The 19744-nt window shown below is 43.7% G+C and overlaps 1 protein-coding gene across 2 annotated transcripts in view; it reads left to right on the top strand.

The window, feature by feature from the left end:
• Positions 1–19744, top strand: part of LOC121536721 (contactin-associated protein-like 5) — a 114839-nt gene that overhangs the window by 15736 nt on the left and 79359 nt on the right. For both annotated transcript variants that reach the window (XM_041844178.2, XM_041844177.2), the window contains exons 2-3: positions 7364–7474; positions 11647–11840. In XM_041844178.2, coding sequence (XP_041700112.2) covers positions 7364–7474; positions 11647–11840 — 305 coding nt within the window. The remainder of the gene's footprint in view (positions 1–7363; positions 7475–11646; positions 11841–19744) is intronic.

Genomic DNA, 19744 nt, shown 5'->3' with positions numbered 1-19744 from the left:
CACACAAATCTAAGTAAGGAATGGAATTTAAGAATATATACATATATGGACAAGCAATGACAGAGCGGCATGGACTAAGATACAGTAGAATATTATAGAATACAGTACATACATATGAGATGAGTAATGCAAGATATGTAAACATTATTAAAGTGACTAGTCTTCCATTTCTTAGTGGCCAGTGATTTCAAGAGGCAGCAGCAGCCTCTAGTGTGCTAGTGATGGCTATTTAACAGTCTGATGGCCTTGAGATAGAAGCTGTTTTTCATTCTCTCGGTCCCAGCTTTGATGCACATGTACTGACCTCGCCTTCTGGATGATAGCGGGGTGAACAGGCAGTGGCTCGGGTGGTTGATGTCCTTGATGATCTTTTTGGCCTTCCTGTGACATCGGGTGCTGTAGGTGTCCTGGAGGGCGGATAGTTTGCCCCCAGTAATGCGTTCGGCAGACTGCACCACCCTCTGGAGAGCCCTGCGGTTGCGGGCGGTGCAGTTGCCGTATCAGGCGGTGATACAGCCCGACACACTGACATGGATGGTGTTTTTAAAACTAACGTTTATATTCCAAGTTTTGGAATGTTTTTGTTTTTGATAACTACAATATTCACATGCCATTCCAATCCTCTAATATCCTATACATGACCTGTCAAGGTGTAGAGGAGAGGTGCACAACAGATATTTGGGACATTTATGTTCTAAAGGCTGTTGCCATGGAGATGACCTTGACCTCTGTTAATATTGCTCTAGAAACCCAATTTTATGTTGTATAGACGGGATAGTTGTTTAGCAACAAAACCGACCGGTGCGCAACTATGGGGCAAAACAGACAGGGTTGGCTTAGATTGTTGACAACATGTGAGCTATATTTTGTCTCCAATGTTTATTGAACATTTGACTGCATTTGCACAATGACCACTTGTTGTCTCTCAAATACATCGTTACAGTTGTTGGTTAGCTAGATAGCGAATTATTTTGGCATATTAGTATTGACATTAAATCAGTCAAAACACCTCAAAACAAGACATGGTATCAAGTGCAAGATTAAACGAGCCACTTACGATTCCCCACATGGCAGTTTCTTGTCATTCTTGCTAGCAATCTGGCCACCCAGTATCACAACAAAACGGTGACTTCTGCCCCATGAAAGCACGCACATCACTTTTGTGACGTTGTCAGCTAACCCATCTATGTGTGTTTATGCTCCCCTGAAGTACCGTACAATATTACATTGGTGTCAAAAGGGTGATGTGTACGCGGCAAGTGAAGTCAGACGCAGGACACAGAGAATCAGGATGACTACTTTACTGAATGCAAACGCACAAACAAAAGTCTCCAAAACACTGGAGGGGAAAAACACCCTGTGGCGAAATAGCTATGCCGAACATCAACGAGACAATACACAATAACACACAAAGGCCAAACGTAAAACAAGGGAACTTATATGCTACACAATCAACACTAATAAGCAACAGGTGTATAAACTAGACAACACAAGACAAACACCGAAAACATCGATCGGCAGTAGCTAGTACTCCGGGGACGACGAACGCCGAAGCCTGCCCGAGCAAGGAGGAGGAGCAGCCTCGGCAGAATCCGTGACAATTGGATAGACATGGCTGCAGTCACATTTGTGGACTGCACAGCATTGAAGGTCAGGGTTGAGAAAAGATGGTTGTAGATCTTCTTTCCCTTTAGACCTATCCTCCTCTGCAACCCAGGAATTTCTCATGGATGGCACACAATTGACGATGGACTAGTGTTGTCACGATACCCACATTTTGACTTCGATACCGATACCAGGTTTAGTATCACCATACATGATATCATCACAATACTCCATTCCAAAACGATACCACAACAACAAAAAATAAGGCGTTTTAGCCAAAGTCACAGAATAGCACTTGACCCAGACATAAACTCAGCTACTGCTCTGTTTAATCGTTGGGCATCTTTTGAGTTCAATATCATCAGTATGAAAATGTATGCACTCGATAACTGTAAGTCTCTCTGGATAAGAGCGTCTGCTAAATTACTAAAATGTAAATGTAAATGATTACATTTGAAAATGTTTATGTCCTTTCTTTTGTATGCATTAATTAATAAATTAGACAATCATACAATTATTTTGACTTTGTTGTTAACAATCTAACTACAAATGTAACTACAAACAACATAATGGTAATCATTTATTTGAAAGGTAATTCTCTATTGTTAATCTGGGTAACTTAAGATGTAGCCTAGGTCTATTCACAATACAGGTGAATGCATATTATTCAATAGGAGTGTGTGCATGCATTGAGTTATTGAGCTTGTTTTAGCTGATTTCATGGGGCTACAATGACAAACAGTCCCTTCCATTTAGGACTTATTTTATTGGCAACTGCTAGGAAAGACAAAGACAAAGAAGTGAATGAGTATTTGGTGGCAAGGGAGACGAAGTTAAGTAATACAGTTTTTGGTGACAGTCAGCTTTGAAATCAGCATATTTTGCATTATGGTTTGCATATTATCACAAACAAAGTATTAGGGTATTGAGTTGATGTTGCTTCAGCTGTAAGCTAGCAAGGAAATTTAGCCTACAATTAAAGCTGGAAGCTACCGGTAATGTCTGTTTATTATTATTTTGCAAACAGTAATGAACAGTTTCAACATTTCTGCGTGCCGTGTTGCATTATTCAAGTATGTTAACCTTTGTGCATCATGAGTGGGGAGCTAACAATGCAGCCCCGTCAGCTCTAGCAATGAATGAGTAATTGGAGCATGTACGTTGCTCTTCACACTATAAAGGGGCTGCACTGATAGACAGACTTGATCCTCTCAATCACGTGAGACACATTTGACAGAAGTACGGAACGTAACAAAAAGTTTAGTACCGAACAGTTTTTTAATAGTTTTTTGTATAGAAAAAGTATCTACGTTTTGGCATACTGTGCAACGATGGACTAGCGACTATATTGCCCGGTACCCAGCAGTGTAATATTCCAGTTTCAAGAGTTGTTTGCAATGTTAATTTAAATGGAATAGACATCCAAATCATTTTCATGTTAGGTACAATATTGTGAGATTATTATTTTTTTAAACTTGTTTTTGACAATGTATGGGGGAGGTAATGCATACATTTAAATGCAGATAAATGTAATGCAGTTTGGCATATGCCAAACACAAAGCAGATGGTCCTGTTTTAATTACTTTGCATGACTAAACCTGACACCTCGGAAGTGGAAACAATTACTCACTTTTATTATCACAGTACACGAGAGAGAGCGTGAGAGAGAGAGAGAAAGTGCTTATATAAACAAGGTATGACGACAGTGCAATATGCAGATCGATAAGAGGAGTTTATTGAATTGCACTCAAGGCCCTCCTTACTTTCAAAGACTGTGTAGTCCAATACTGTTGATGCCAACCTTAAGGCTTATTGCAGATGTGACCGCCACCAAGGACGGTGCCCTCTTAGAAAAAAGGCTCTATCTAAAACCTAAAAGGGTTAATCGGCTATCCCAATTGGAGAACCCTTTGAAGAACCCTTTTTGGTTCCAGGTAGAACCCTTTTGGGTTTCATGTAGAACCAGGGTTCTACTACCTGGAACCAAAAATGGTTCTACCTGGAACCAAAAAGGGGTTCTCATATGGCAGGGTTCCCCAACTGGCGGCCCGTGGGCCAAAATTGGCCCGCGGGTAGTTTTATTTGGCCCCCCAAGTTTTCTGAGCAAAAAATAATATTAAAACAAATATACAGTATATCTTTGTTGAATTTTCATTGTTGGACAAGAAAGACTGTAAAAACCAGGAAATCAGCTCCAAGTGATTTTCATTTTGGAAATCTGTTCCCAAGTATTCCCACGCATAATAGAGAGACATCGTGATCGTATACAAATAATAATAATTTATAAAAATTAATTGGATTCATATAGAACATTTCTCCAAAAAGTACGATCTTTGTCCCCATGTGCAGTTGCAAACCGTAGTCTGGCTTTTTAATGGCAGTTTTGGAGCAGTGGCTTCTTCCTTGCTGAGCGGCCTTTCAGGTTATGTCGATTACTTGTTTTACTGTGGATATAGATACTTTTGTACCTGTTTCTTCCAGCATCTTCACAAGGTCAATGGCTGTTGTTCTGGGATTGATTCGCACTTTTCGCACCAAAGTACATTCATCTCTAGGAGACAGAATGCGCTCCTTCCTGAGCGGTATGACAGCTGCGTGGTCCCATGGTGTTTATACTTGCGTACTACTGTTTGTACAGATGAACGTGGTACCTCCAGGCATTTGGAAATTGCTCGCAAGGATGAACCAGACATGTGGAGGTCTACAATTATTTTTCTGAGGTCTTGGCTGATTTCTTTTAATTTTCCCATGATGTCAAGCAAAGAGGCACTGAGTTTGAAGTTAGGCCTTGAAATACATCTACAGGTACACCTCCAATTGACTCAAATTATGTCAATTAGCCTATCAGAAGCTTCTGAAGCCATGACATCATTTTCTTGAATTTTCCAAGCTGTTTAAATGCACAGTCATCTTAGTGTATGTAAACTTCTGAGCCACTGGAATCGTGATACCGTGAATTATAAGTGAAATAATCTGTCTGTAAACAATTGTTGAAAAAATACTTGTGTCATGCACAAAGTAGATATCCTAACCGACTTGCCAAAACTATAGTTTGTTAACCAGACATTTTTTGGAGTGGTTGAAAAAAGATTTTTAATGACTCCAACCTAAGTGTATGTAAACTTCCAACTTCAACTGTACCTCATTCTCACCTCAACTTTTCTTTTTTTTGTATTTTAGCACAGAAAGTAACACCACAAAATATGTGTGGTCGGTGTGAAGTTCTATATGTTTTTCTCTCCAAATCGTGGAGGGTGAGGCTTGGGGATATATCACAGTGATTCTACAGTACACCCTGTATGTTTCTGAGCAGATTGGAGCCTCCTTGCTCTCCATTTCAATAGGTACTTAGAGCCCTCATTGAGAGATTACCATTGGGTATCATATAATTCCCTGGCCACTACAGCCTCACAGCTTATAACTCCACAACCACATCTTCCAACATTTCTTCTTCTTGTTTTTAAACAGAATGTAAAGCCTACTTTGGGGCTTAACCCTATCGGTCTCTGAAGTATCTTAGCTCTGATGTTGAGTGCAAATGCAGCACACTGAGAGATAACAAGAGGGCCTCCACACGCTCCTGGGCCCCTCTCCACCCTGCACACTTTCTCCATGCTTTCATCATGTCTCTTCTTCCTGCTGTCACCCTCTCCTCTCTCTCTCATGATGATGTTGGAAATCAATTCCTAAAACCTGGAGCCATCTTTTTTGATGTGGGGCTCATTGAGGAGACCTGTGAAAAGGTTAATTAGCTGAATAATCAGCTTAGCTACTGCTTGGCAACTAAAACTGCAGGCCTCTATGGAGTGTTTCAGACATGGTTAGGGGCTCTTCCTCTGTATTTAACCATACTGCTAGTACAGCTATAGGCGATCCAATGGATGGTCACCTGGGAAGCACATGGGGTTTTGCTCAGAGTACTCCCTGTCCCATGCTATTACACGTCAAAAAAATCAGTAATAATGCATATGGGGGTGAGGCCAGGGTGAGCCTAAAAATAAATGGCTGTCACTGCTTTGGTTGATGTTGGAGTCTTCTCAGCTCACCTGAAGATGCCTCATGGCATGGGATATGGTAGGGAGGGCTTGGCTGACAGTGGGGGAGGGGAGGAGGGATGGAGGAAGGGAGGGGAGGAGGTAGAGGGAGGGGAGGAGTGGGTCAGTGACAGGTCCCAGACTGCAGTCTGGGGGCAAGCCTCATCCAGCTGACGAGGGAAACAGCTGTCCCCAGCAATCACAGAGGAGAGGAGATGAGAGGAAATATGCTCTAATGAGAAAGAGAGAGAGACAGTAGAGCTGGGGCAGGCAAGTGTGCAGAGAGGAGGGAAGAGGAGTAAGAAAGGGATAAAAACAAGGAAATAGAAGAGGGCATGGGAACAAGAGAGAATACAGTTCTATGAAAAGGAGATGATGTATTATAGATACATACCACGCTTCTCTGTGGAGCTGAGTCGCATGCTGGCATTCACTCGTCTGTAAAAAAACTGCTCTTGGCGTACCCATGGTGAGGGCCAATAAGGTGCAATAGAAAGCAGCAGGTCTCAGCAGGTCAATGAGGTACTACAGAATCAGTGATGTAATGAAACCTTGGAATACTAATTGGCCTCAGGGAAAGAGAGAAAGTCTGAGAGATAGAGATAAGAATGGAGGGAAAAGAAGAATGTGAGAAGAGAGAACGGAGGAGTGATATTTGCTCGGTATGTGAGATAAATGCCCTGCAGCCACACAGTCAAATGCAGTGCAGATGCTTCAATAGAAGCCACAATTGTAAACAGGAACAATAATGGATTGTCTCTTGGGTTTTCTTGACACTATTCTAAACAGATACATTAATGTGTCAATTGCTGGAGGAAGGGCAAGCAGCGAGCAGACAAAATAAGAAAAAGCACTTGTGGTATTTTATGTGAACAAGGAGGCGATTGCTTGTTGATTTCCTCTGAACTGAAAATGACTCTGTCCCAACAATGAGAGATTAAAGAGACTTGTATCCCCTTTGAACCAGGACAGATCACTTCAAACACTTTCTAGACGGTTTGTTGTCGGTCATTTGAAGGGGCTCTGTTACTTTCTGCATAACCAATCCTCAAAACATAAAAATCCTCTAAATACAAACCTAAACAAAATGCTGCACAGTCCTAGGTAAAGGGAGATAGCTTCAATATGTTGGAAACCATGTATTATCCCATATGAATTAATGATATATGACACATATGACTGACTGATCATTTATAATGAGAAAACTGTTATTTCTCATCATTCTTGTCTCAAGGATTATAGCAACAATGGGTAAATAAACTTTCACTGTAGTGCCTCATCACATGGCAAATATTTGACTGATTATGACGCATGTAATTAGTTACATCTCCCAGTCCACAAAGAACAGCAGAGTTTGGTTAAACAAAGAGAAAAGGTTACAAGAATTCATATTTCATCAGCCTGTGCATGACTTTGAAATCAAGCATTAAGCGTAACCCTTCTCAGAACCGTTTGTCTTTCTCATCTTTTGTGTCTAATGCCATCAGAATTTAATGAGTTGGTTGTCACATTTGTCTGCATATACAATACACTGTCATTTGTCAGACATTGGGGGCATCATTCACTGGAGACAGTATAATACATGCTCAAGGAGATCAGAGGAAATAGGATCATTCAATGTTATAAAATGTATGTGGAAAGCATATTTGCTACAGTTTTCAGAAGTGTATCAAGGCTAATGTATTATCACGCTAACCTGATTGCTGTGGTTTTGATCTCTTTAGATAACTGCGATGGCCCTTTGGTATCAAATCTGCCCCAGGCCTCATTTCAGAGTTCCTCGCAGTCCTCCATCAGTAACATTCCACACTTCTCCAAGCTCAACAGAAGAGATGGTGAGTAAAGAGTAAGACCATGCTCAACGCTGTGTATAAGTACATATCCATCAGTAATAACCTCTTGATGGATTGTCAACTTCCCATGAACGTCCTGTGCAGAGTATGTTGCTTTAACATTTAATTTCCACATGTAGCTTAATAAACATAAATGATCTGTGTATAGCTGTAAATTATTTGATCGATGGATTGTAAACAACAATTGCTTGTCATTTAATGATATTGTTGTGAGCAGTTAATTGCCAGCTGTTTCCTTTAGAGTCCGCCATCTGCATTTGATCACTAAACATCAATGGCTTTCACTCACTTAAATGAGAACTTGTCAAAGTATTGATGAACTCCAAAGGCCAAGTTGTGCCTGACTTAAAAAATGCTCTTCACTGTTTGGCCTTTAACATAGGGGGGGTGCTCCGTAAACAATGCTTCCTTTGTGGCTGAGACTCACAGTCCCAGCCCACAGCAGCTAGGTAATGAACATCTCTGCCAAAGCTGACCTGTTTCTTCTTCTTGATAGCTGAGTAGCTGTGGGGCTTAAACACATCTTTATGGAACATAGCATACATTACAATTAGGGCTACTCAAATGATTAAAATAATTAATGAAGTTAATGGCATTAATTAATTTTTTGTTGTTGAATTTGCTCAAATTTGGCCCTAAAGAAAGAAAGCAGTTCATTGAGTTACATGCATACTATGCTTTGATTGTAAGGGACGGAAACACACAATTATTTAGGCTACATCAGAATGTTTTAATAGCATTTTCACCATAAACAACTCAAAAGTCACTGCAACATAAAGCTATTAATGCTCACAATGTTTTAATGCTTCCAATGTTTAAATAGGTCTACTCCCACTTGTCAATGTTCTTGAAGTTTAACACTTGCACACAGCACCCCCCCACACACACACACACACACTCTTGCTCTTTCTCTCTCTCTCACACACACACACATACATTTACATTTAAAAAATGCTATAGTTTGATATACACTTTACACATTAAAAGGTACTCAGACATATACGGTAATCATGATATATGGTGTTTTCGGTACTAACTACTACAGATCATGAGCTTTTCCCAGCCCTCAGCAACTCTCAGCCCGGGGGGGGGGTCTATTATCAAAATACAGTAGATATATCTCACACTTTGACAAGCTTCTCATACTGTATACTGGTGATGCATAGCTTAAAGTCAGATAAATATACGCACCACCCCCCCAACTAAGCCCACAGGATTAAGGGCAGCACTGGTTCTAAGAGGCATCACGGACTCAGGGGCAGCACCGGACTAGGGGCAGCACCGGGCTGAGGCAGCACCGGGCTAAGGGGCAGCACCGGGCTAAGGGGCAGCACCGGACTAAGGGGCAGCACCCCGGCCTAAGGGGCAGCACACCGGACTAAGGGGCAGCACCGGGCTAGGGGGCGCACCGGGCTAAGGAGCAGCACCGGGCTAAGGGGCTACGGACTAAGGGGCAGCTCCGGACTGAATGGCGGATCCTGGCTGGCTGGCTCTGGCGGATCCTGGCTGGCTGGCGGATCCCGGGCTGGGGCGGCTCTGGCGGACCGGGCTGGGCGGCTCTGGCGGATCCTGGCTGGACGGCTCTGGCGGATCCTGGCTGAGCGCTCTGGCGGATCCTGGCTGGGCGGCTCTGGCGGATCCTGGCTGGACGGCTCTGGCGGATCATGGCTGGGCGGCTCTGGCGGATCCTGGCTGGGCGGCTCTGGCGGATCCTGGCTGAACGGCTCTGATCCTGGCTGGGCCGGCTCTGGCGGATCCTGGCTGGACAGCTCTGGCGGATCCTGGCTGGACCCGGCTCTGGCGGATCCTGGCTGAACGGCTCTGGCGGATCCTGGCTGGACGGCTCTGGCGGATCCTGGCTGGGCGGCTCTGGCGGATCCTGGCTGGACGGCTCTGGCAGATCCTGGCTGGACCGGCCTGGCGGATCCTGGCTGGGCGGCTCTGGCGGATCCTGGCTGAACGGCTCTGGCGGATCCTGGCTGGGCCGGCTCTTGGCTGGCTGACGGTCTGGCTGCTCATGGCTGGCTGACGGATCTGGCTGCTCTGGCTGGCTGACGGATCTGGCTGCTCATGGCTGGCTGACGGATCTGGCTGCTCATGGCTGGCTGGCGGATCTGGCTGCTCATGGCTGGCTGCGGATCTGGCTGCTCATGGCTGGCTGACGGATCTGGCTGCTCATGGCTGGCTGGCGGATCTGGCTGCTCATGGCTGGCTGCGGATCTGGCTGCTCATGGCTGGCTGGCGGTGCTGGCTGGGCGGCTGGCGGTGGGGCGGACCCCAGCCTCGGAGAGTGGTCATCACCTCCCGCAGGGCGGTTCCCATCTGCAGGAGCTGCTCTTGCTGGACCCGAACCTGGGCTTCCAGTCTTGTACGGGGCTGCGTCGGCTCCTGCTGATTCCATCGCTGGTGTATGATTCTGTCTGGAAGGCTCTAGCGGCTCCTGTCTGGCGGAAGCTCTAGCGGCTCGGTCTGGCGGAGCGGCTCTGAAGGCTCATGGCAGACGGGCGGCTTTGCAGGCTCAGTACAGACGGCGGCTTATGCACGCAGACGGGGCAGTGGCCGTTCAGGCGCCCAAGCCATGTGCCCCCCAAAAAATTTTTTGGGGTTGCCTCCCGTCCTTCCGACGATGGCCCTGCTGCTGTCGTTGCTCCTCTCCTGCCAGGTTCTCCCCCTTCATCGCCCTCCGGTACCGGACGGCCTCCTCCTGCGTTATCTGTCCCCAACCGAGGAGGACATCCACCAGCGTTTTCTCCTTACCCGGCGCTTCCTCCCCAAGAAATGTTTGGGTAGTACTCCCGGGCTTCCAGCCTTGCCTCCGTGCTTCCGCCTCATACCACCTCCTCTCTGCTTTAGCTGCCTCCAGCTCTTCACGGGGCGGTGATATTCCTCCGGTTGTGCCCACGGACCCTTTCCAGCCCGTATCTCCTCCCATGTCCACGAATCCTTTGGAGGCGTCCATAAATCCTGTGTATGTAGGTCCTGTTGCCGTTTGTTACGCTGCTTGGTCCTCTTGTGGTGGGTTTTTCTGTCACGATCGTCTGAAGAAGCGGACCAATACGCAGCGCGTGGAGTGAACATAATGACTTTATTTAATAAAGCAACCACGAAAAAAACCAACAAATGACGATAGTGAAGTCCTCTCTAACACTGACAGAAACATGGAACAAAACCCACAACCCCAAGGTGAAAACACACAGTATAAATATGGCTCCCAATCAGAGATACCGAGCCGACAGCTGACACTCGTTACCTCCATTGGGAGTGACCAAAAAAAAGAAAAAAAAACCAGCAACTAAAACATAAAAATACACAAGGAAATGAAAAAACCTGGCTCGAAAAAAAAAATCCTAGAGCCAGAGTCACAATATACGTTCTACACTGTATGTAATTTCAAGCTTTGGTATCGGTATCGGAATCTCAATGCAGTCGGAGGATAGGCTATTAATCCATCTCTGCTAGCATGTCTGTTTCTCTGTTCATTTCTCTGGGAGACTAGGTCCACAGGCTAAGGGTTATCAAGACTGTGTCCATATTTTTGAGTAATGGCTATGTGTAATATAATGCTGAATACCAGACCAGAATCAAAGCCTATTGTTAGTTGCTTTTGTTTCATGTTTTACTCTCATTGTTTTTCTAAGGCACAACTACATTATTGAAGTCATTAATGGTTCACTACTATAAAGACAAGAAAGAAAAACCCTTGGTTCTAATTGTTTCCGATCCGGCTCAAAGGACTGACTAGTCTAGGGGTGTCTGAATCACCTCCAACAATGCTACATTAAACTGCTTTTAGACAGGGTTTAAACAATTGTGCAGTGCTCATGAACACATAGTAGAGTACAGCCAGTAAGTCGTATGAGTTAACCCAAATGAAAAATTCTCTATTATTTCTGTCTGACTCACAGCCCTACATAGTAACTGCCACAGTGACCAGTGACCAAACACAATCCCACTCTCTCCCACACACTCTATATTCTCTCTGGCTGGAGCTTTTAGGAAAATAAACTTTCACACTAGAGATAACTGTCTGGACTACCCATCTGTTTGGGGTTGTGTGTGTGTGTTTGTCTGCTCATGCTGTGTCACACCTAGCCATGCTAGGTCACTCTTTGCACCTTCCTGTCCTGAAAAGTTTTTTCTCTCTCTGGTCTCAGGAGTGGGAGGCTGGTCTCCCCAGGTGACAGACAGACATCCGTGGCTGCAGCTGGACCTCAGGGACAGGATGGAGGTGACGGCCATCTCCACACAGGGTCGCTACGGCAGCTCAGACTGGGTCAGCGGCTACCTGCTGCTGTTCAGTGACACCGGCCTAGCCTGGAAGCAGTACCGACAAGAGGACGGGGTTGGGGTGAGTCTCCTTGCTGATGATTTCTGTACCATGAAAGGCTCTGTTCTCTATTTTAATCCTTTAAACATTTTTGCAGGCTGCAAAGTGTGTTCAATAATATGTGAGAGCTTCAGTTCTATAACTGTCTTCTCCATGACAATGCCTGGAAGAGGCGTCAGATAAAGCTGTATCTGACAGTAACGTCAGACATCCTTGGGAAGATACATAGCTAGCTAGTTTGCCTTCTACCTGTCAACTCAGAGGCACTACATGCTGACTGCAATGTTTGGGTTTGCTGAAGTGGATTTGAGTCAGACTAAAAGTATGAAAGAATGACAAAAAGTCTATGGAAGAGTGACACTGCTAAATAAGACTCTTGGCTAAGAAACATATGACTCAGTGTCTGAGCTCTCTCTATCTTCACTATGCCAGATATGAGGGAGTTTTAATCCACTCTTTCAAGTCTTTACTTAGTTTTAGCATTGCCATGAGGGACAGAGAAACAGTTGATCAAGATTCTTTGAGTCAGACCGTTTTTTGTTCATGTGGTTTGAAATCCTAACAAAGGAGGGCTTTTGCAGATGCACATACTCATCAGGCAACTATACCCCACGGACAAACATACACACATGTTCCTCTATCACACCCTTCCAGAGTGTGGAATAAGAATTGTTATTCATGTCCACTCACGATTTTAAATATTGCACTTGGCTCTCTGTCTATTTTTTTCCCTTCAGATTCAGTGTGTGAGCACAGAGTACAGGAAAACATGCAACTGTATGCCCAGTGAAAAGTCATATTACAGGAGAAAAGATTAGTTGACTTATCATGTCCATTTTTTTGCCTCATCAAAATGGATGCAGTGTCTCAACCTGGAGGTGTGAACTTTTCATCACTCACACACTCAGAAACACATGGATGAAAGAACACCTTTTCTTCTTCTGTTACAGTATGACTGAGCCCAGCTGCTGCTCATGCAGCAGTCATATAGGGTAGGTCCAACTATAGATCAACAACACTCCTATATCATGTCACTCGAAACCAAGCAGTCATAAACCTTGCAGTATTGTTGTTGGTGTGAGAGGTGTAGGAGCCATTCGATTCAGAGTAGTGGCCATAACTGTGTTTGTGCTGACAAGCCAGCTTAGGGCTCTTATGGCGCTGACATTGACACATATCGCTCCACACCCTCATCTCTCTTCATCTCCTAGCCTTTGTCACTTAACGGCAGGTGAACCTTGATTCCTCGCAGTGGAAAGTGCTGAGCGCAGGGGCTTTTTGAGTGCTTGTTGCTACACAGTTATTACTGTCATTGCATGTCTTCTCCAAAGATATGCATTTTAGACGCTTTCATGCCTCATAGGTTGTCATCTCAATAATAGTTTTCAAGGGCATAGTCTATACTCAGAGGTACTTTGCTTGGCAGAAATGCATGTACTTTGTCTGTCATGAAAGTATTGCCATTCAAAGAAAGGAATGGAAGTTGCTACAATAATGTCAACAGCCTTGTTAATAAAAAGAAAAGCTATAACTTTGAGAGAGCATCATATTTTTCTGATAGATAAACACATTTAAAAAATAGACCAAGGTAATGATGGTTATTTTTGGTCAACCATTACATAGCAGTTGAAAAATGAAAGATTTCTAATAAAATGAACTCCAATTCTCCTACGAAAGTTACATCGTAATTGTTTGATGGTTATGTATTTGACATTGAGATAAGAAAGTATTAACTTTGTCTCTAAATGATAACCTTATAGCAGAGGTCATAGGCTATTTCTGCCTACAGTGCATGTTTGAAAGGGTTAACACAACATTAATTATGTTGCATACCATCATGTTCTAAAGGTGCTGATAACCATAAGAAGGAACATTTATTTTTCATTTAACCTTTATTCCACCAGCAAATCTCATGAGGTTTGTGGTCCTATTCTCCGAGAGACTTTGCCCTTGATAAAGAAGCAGCGAATGTCACTCATTTAAACCATTGTGTTGAAAAGGTTTCCCAGGTTCAACCCACTCTTAATTTTCCATGAAGGGTTTCAGTGACTCTTTTGATGTAGGAGGGAGCACAGCACTTTTCAGAAACATTATTATTTATTTATTTTTTGACAGGGGCATCTTTTTCAGAGAATGGTATTCATTGACATGCTGCTGGTAATTTTCCCCAGGTTTCCAAGATCAAAGACAGTGAAAGGCCAGAGCAGCTACAACATTGGCCTTGCTGCATACAAATGTGGAGAAAACGGAGCCTTCGATATAAACAGGTTGTGCTTTGTTAAAACCTATGCTTTTTGAAGCCATCTTTTACCTTACGTTTTATGTCTCATGTATGTTTTGAACCTTGAGAAAAAGGTCACATAAGGACATTTGCATACATGATTTGTCATGCAATTATGTAGGCATTATAAAGGGTTTATGGAGGCTTCATTAAGCATTCAAAGTGTGACCGATAAACAGATTAACAGACCTCCCATTAGTGCTGAGTGCTGCTCCCAGGCTCTCATTACCCCTGATTGACCACATGACCAGATACATCAGATCACGTGCTCTCCCTACTTTCTGTTCATCCCTAATATCCAGCTCTCAAGTTTTCCATTACAGGGAGGCTTGAGCAGCCCACAGGCCAATCAATATGGAGTCTATTACCATGTGAAGATTGGGTGCAAGAGCATGGTCTGGCGGTCAATGTAGATCTTCTCTGGGTCTAATTGATGTAGAGTCCATGACTCATTTAGTTGTTAAGGCACAGAACTTGGGGGTGTTGCATTTATTAGTGGCCATGGATCTTCTGCAGACCAGATCCATGCTGTTCTCTGCAGTGATCCTTCCGAGGGCTTCGTTGGGATTGTCGAGGTGATCGGAAGATCCAAACTGATGCTGAGTAATTGGCGGGAAGAAGACAAACTTATCTCCATGGGTTGATATCTCTCTTGTTTAACACATAGCTTTATATTAAAGATTGATGATGCTGATGATGAATGAAAGTTAACTTCCAAGAAACAGAGGTTAACGGTTAGCTTGGATTACATTTTAATGACTACGTACACAAACATTTATACATTTTAGAAAAATACGAGCATTAATATTTAAAAAATCCCTTTTTAGATTTTGCTCATTATGTATTCATGAGTTTTTGTACTACATCGTAAATGTATTGTATTTTTTCTAGTGCATAAAAAATCCAGGAAATGAAACAGAATGTTGTGTTACTTAGTGCAGCTGAGGTGGGAATTCCGTCTGCAGCTGTTTGTCCAAGGATGTGTTCATAAATTGCCTCCAGTGTGTCAGAGTGCGCTCTGGGCCGTTCATAAATTCAAAGTGTGTCACTCTGGAGCATTCAGAGCGCACTGGACGGTCTGGCCAAGTAGTAGGGTTGATCCGAGCCTTCTGACCTCACAATGTCAGTCAAGCACCAAGAAACTGGCTAAAGTTGGCTAGCTTACTAGTTACTTCCAGAAACAAATGAGAGAACACCTAACTCTGACCATTTTACTCGTCCTAGCAGAGCTGGTTAGACTGTTTTCATGTTATCAAAAGGGTTAGTGACTGTAACTGTGCTGCTGGCGACTATTTAATTATGTTTTTTGCCGACGTTTACTGACACCTGTCATATTCAACGGGTATTGGGCGTTCATAAATCCATAAATTATTCTGCGCTCTGGCACACCCCAAATCAACATCTGGCAAGTATTTGTGAAGTAGTAGACTTCACAAGTAGCTCAGCTGGTAGAGCACGGCGCTTGTAACGCCAAGGTAGTGGGTTCGATCCCCGGGACCACCCATACACAAAAAATGTATGCACGCATGACTGTAAGTCGCTTTGGATAAAAGCGTCTGCTAAATGGCATATTATTATTATTATATTATATGATGATATTGCTCCCTATCTGGTACTTTAACTAGACCCATAATGTCACAAACTGGCCCATTAGCTGTTCTCAAACAGGAATTAGTTGTTCCCATTTCACACATGCAGAATATTTTTCAGCAGCAGAATTAACAATGATTATGGTCCATAGTCTCTGCAATGTAGTAACTTCCTAGTTTAGCTAACAACTAACTCAAAGTCTTCCTGACTTCAGAGTATGGGAAGGCTGCATGATGTTGTAGGCACGATGCAATCGATAATGGGGGCTGTGCTATTTTACTGATTGTTTCTCCTCTGTGTCTTTCTTTCTGACTCAAACACCCGCATGTACAACCACACACAGCCCCCCGAGTGCCCCTCCTTTCCAATACAACTGTTGGATTTTCAAATCCAAACAACCTGAGGTCTCAACCCCGCAGGAAATAGTTTTTGGGGGAGAGAGAACCAATCAAACAAATGGAATACTCCATTTACAACGTCCAGACTAGTGTGTCACAGCTCTCCCTTGCTGTGTACCATGTGAGTCAGCCAGCCTAGTAACTTCCCTGCATTTTACTAGTTTTCTAGTTTTCAAATTATGATGACAGTGTCACGATCGTTGAGAGATGGGTCGGACCAAGGTGCAGCGTGAAAAACGTACATGTTTATTAACTCAATAAACATAAAACAAAACAAGAAACAACGTAACGTGAAGTCCTCAGGCTATACACATACAAGCCTAAACGGAACAAGATCCCACCACTGGTTTGGTGCGGGGAGCAGGTAAGGGCCGTACCGGACTGTGGAGCTGCACTGGAGGTCTGGAGCTTAGAGCTGGCACAACCCGTCCTGGCTGGATGCCCACTTTCGCACGGCACGTGCGGGGCACTGGCACAGGACGCACTGGGCTGTGAATGCGCACTGGCGACACAGTGCGTATCTCCGCATACCTAGGTTCCTCAATGAACACACGCTCCTTTTGTTGCCTGACCAGCTCCTCTCTCCGTGCCTCCACTACTTCCTTCTCCCTTTGAGCCTCCTGTAGCGCCTCCCTCTGAACGGATAACTCCTGCTCCCTCTGAGCTAACAGCCCCTGTAACGTGGTGGCCTCCTCTCTCAGACTGCTCCAGTTTCTCTCTCTCTCTCTCTCTCTCGCCAATTCTCCTCCAGTGAGAACTCCTCCGGGAGCCCCCACGAGTTAGGGAACAGAACCTCATCATCGTCGTCATCCTCCGACTCCTCCGTGTAAAACTGTTCCCATTCCTGTTCCCATGGTCGTAGGGACTCCAACTGGAACCCCACCGGGTGCAGTGGTCGGGGCTCTTCTCTCTCGATCCCCGACCACCCCTCTAGCCCCCCAAAATGTTTTATTGGGGTTGCCTCTCGGGCTTCCTCAGCGGTTGGTCCCGTTGTCGTTGATCCTCTCTTGCCAGGGCCTGTACCTTCGCCCAGGGTCCTTTCCCAGCGAATATCTCCTCCCATGACCACCATTTGCCCACCTGTGACAAAGCTATTCGCTCCTCCTCGGCACGCTGCTTGGTCCTTTTGTGGTGGGATCTTCTGTCACGATCGTTGAGAGACGGGTCGTACCAAGGTGCAGCGTGAAAAGCGTACATGTTTATTAACTCAATAAACATAAAACAAAACAAGACGTAACGTGAAGTCCTCAGGCTATACACATACAAGCCTAAACGGAACAAGATCCCACAATGCAACGTAGGAAATAGGCTACCTAAGTATGATCCCCAATCAGAGACAATGAGCGAAAGCAGCCTCTGATTGGGAATCACACCCGGCCAAACATAGAAATACACATTCTAGATCCTAAACATAGATATACATAACATAGAACTACAATAGACATTCACACCCTGACTCAACAAACAAGAGTTCCATAGGTCAGGGCTTGACAGACAGGAAATTGTAATTGCTTTCACTGGGGATCTTTATAGGAGCGTCATCAGTTTCTCCTTAGATCCTAAGAAATATGCTTTTGTTGTGTATTAGTAGTACATGTTTGGTTAATGCATCAATTTGTTTACTTTAATGTCTCCATTGTTGTTGTGAGTCAATATTGTTTCAATGGCTGTACTGAGGATAGCAAGAGCTTGAGTCTGTAGATATCAATATGGGAGACAACATCCTTTCAAATAAATAAATATTTACTTACATAAACAGAGTATACAAACATCTCATCAGATCACAGCATTTGTGATTATTAGCTCGTATTTAATCCATATCAGAGAATGGCTAATCATATATCAGTATTTACGAGTATGTCTTTGTTGCATTTTTATCTTCAGTTTCTGATGCTTCAGACAGAAGCGATGCAACATGTAGACGTACTGTGATGAATGATGAAATCATATTTTCTCAAAGTTTCTGTCCCAGGTGCTATTCTGTGTTTTCTTCCTCATTGAACAGAGTAAATAATAGATTGTCTCTGATGTTTGCCTATGTGCAAGTGTAGCAGAGCATCAGAGACAGTGGAATGAAGAAGCGCTTGGCGTAACCCCCTGGGAGAACTTGGCTGCCTTTGCCTCCCCTGTAAGCCCGGTAACCATGGCACTCAGGTGCTCTTTGTGTTTGACACATAGCTAAGTCCGCCCGGCTCAAGGGACCACACAAAGCATCTTTCTGCAAGGGGAAGGAATATAAGTTCAAGCTACTGTACTGTAGCTAAAAGAAACACTGGGGCATTCTTTTCTAAAACTGGATACATCTTCCTTTGTTTAATGTACTGTTCGTATGTTTGTTTTGCATCGAGTGAACAGTGCTTCAAAATAGTAGAAACTATCCTTAGAGAGCTTTCATATCCTTTCAAATGTCTACGTGACATGAGAAGATGTGCCATTTGCCTATGTTGTTACAATATATTGTCTTATAATTTTGTTATCCTAAATTCTCATATAGCAGGGGAGTGAATATTTTACCCTAGGGCTTGTGTGCAGTCAGCTGACGTGTGTGACATTAGGGACCTCATCACTGTAGAGGAAGAGTAAAGCGTCTTAATGAATGGGGAGGGAGGCCGTTGGTTCAGGAGTCGATAAAGGAATAGAAATAATTAAGTCACTGTGGGGTTAGTAGCTGTTTATGTGGACAGTGACTAACCTAAAGCTCTGTGGTCCAATGAAGATCTTCTGTCCCCTCAGGGTTCCAGCCAAAGACTCTGGTTCACATCTGCACAGTAATTGGGCGGATGTGTTGTCGCCATTTTTTCAGATCTGGAATAACAAGGGTTGTTCTGGGACAGGGTTTAGTTTCCATTGTGTGCTTTAAAATAGATCACTCTTACGGGAGAACGATGTTCCTGACATGACGCAAGATGACTGCTGGGGCTTTTGAAAAGCAAACTGCAAAGCTTGAGGTCACTGTCCCTGCTGAATCACCTTTTGTACATGTGTTTCCAAGGTTACACACACCATGCATTCATCCATTTCAGTCCAAACACCAAACAAAAAATGTGTCTTAAGTCTGCTGTATATGACTCATTTGAGAGAAAGAGATGCCATTCATGATGACGATTTGTATGACCTTCAAGGGCCTTGATGTGTTTGAACTGTAAGTATATTGCACAGAATGTTATATAAAAGGGAAACAATCATTGTTCCATTACAACTCACTTTCTGTAACTGAATAGAGTTTAACCATGATTCTTGTAGCCAACAGGGAGACATGCAGATACTGCCTCTGGGTCTTACCCAGTTCAACACAAACATTTGGGCTTGACAGTTTGGTTTGAATCAATATAAGTCATTTCAGTGCTGATTGCCTTCATTTTCAAGACACAGAAATGTTACAAAGAGAAAATGACTGATCAGTATGGCATGCCTATGCTATTGATGTAAGGATTTAAGGAAGATTATCTTTGACCCAAATGACGCGAGATAACACTGATAAATCTATTCTATTGAATTATTATCTACTTTATAGGGAAGGCATTTTGTTGTATGATATTGATGAGATGATTATGAAATGCTAAGATATGTTGGACATAAAGGGGAGATTTTAATATCAAGAAATTAGATGGCAATAAAGTATTGCATTTGTATATTACAGTCATGGGGGGGGGATG

The sequence above is a fragment of the Coregonus clupeaformis genome, chromosome 23 (genome assembly GCF_020615455.1).
Source record: "Coregonus clupeaformis isolate EN_2021a chromosome 23, ASM2061545v1, whole genome shotgun sequence".
Lineage (NCBI taxonomy): Eukaryota > Metazoa > Chordata > Actinopteri > Salmoniformes > Salmonidae > Coregonus > Coregonus clupeaformis.
The sequence above is the reverse complement of the archived record's forward strand: the minus strand, read 5'-3'. Positions and strand labels throughout refer to the sequence as shown.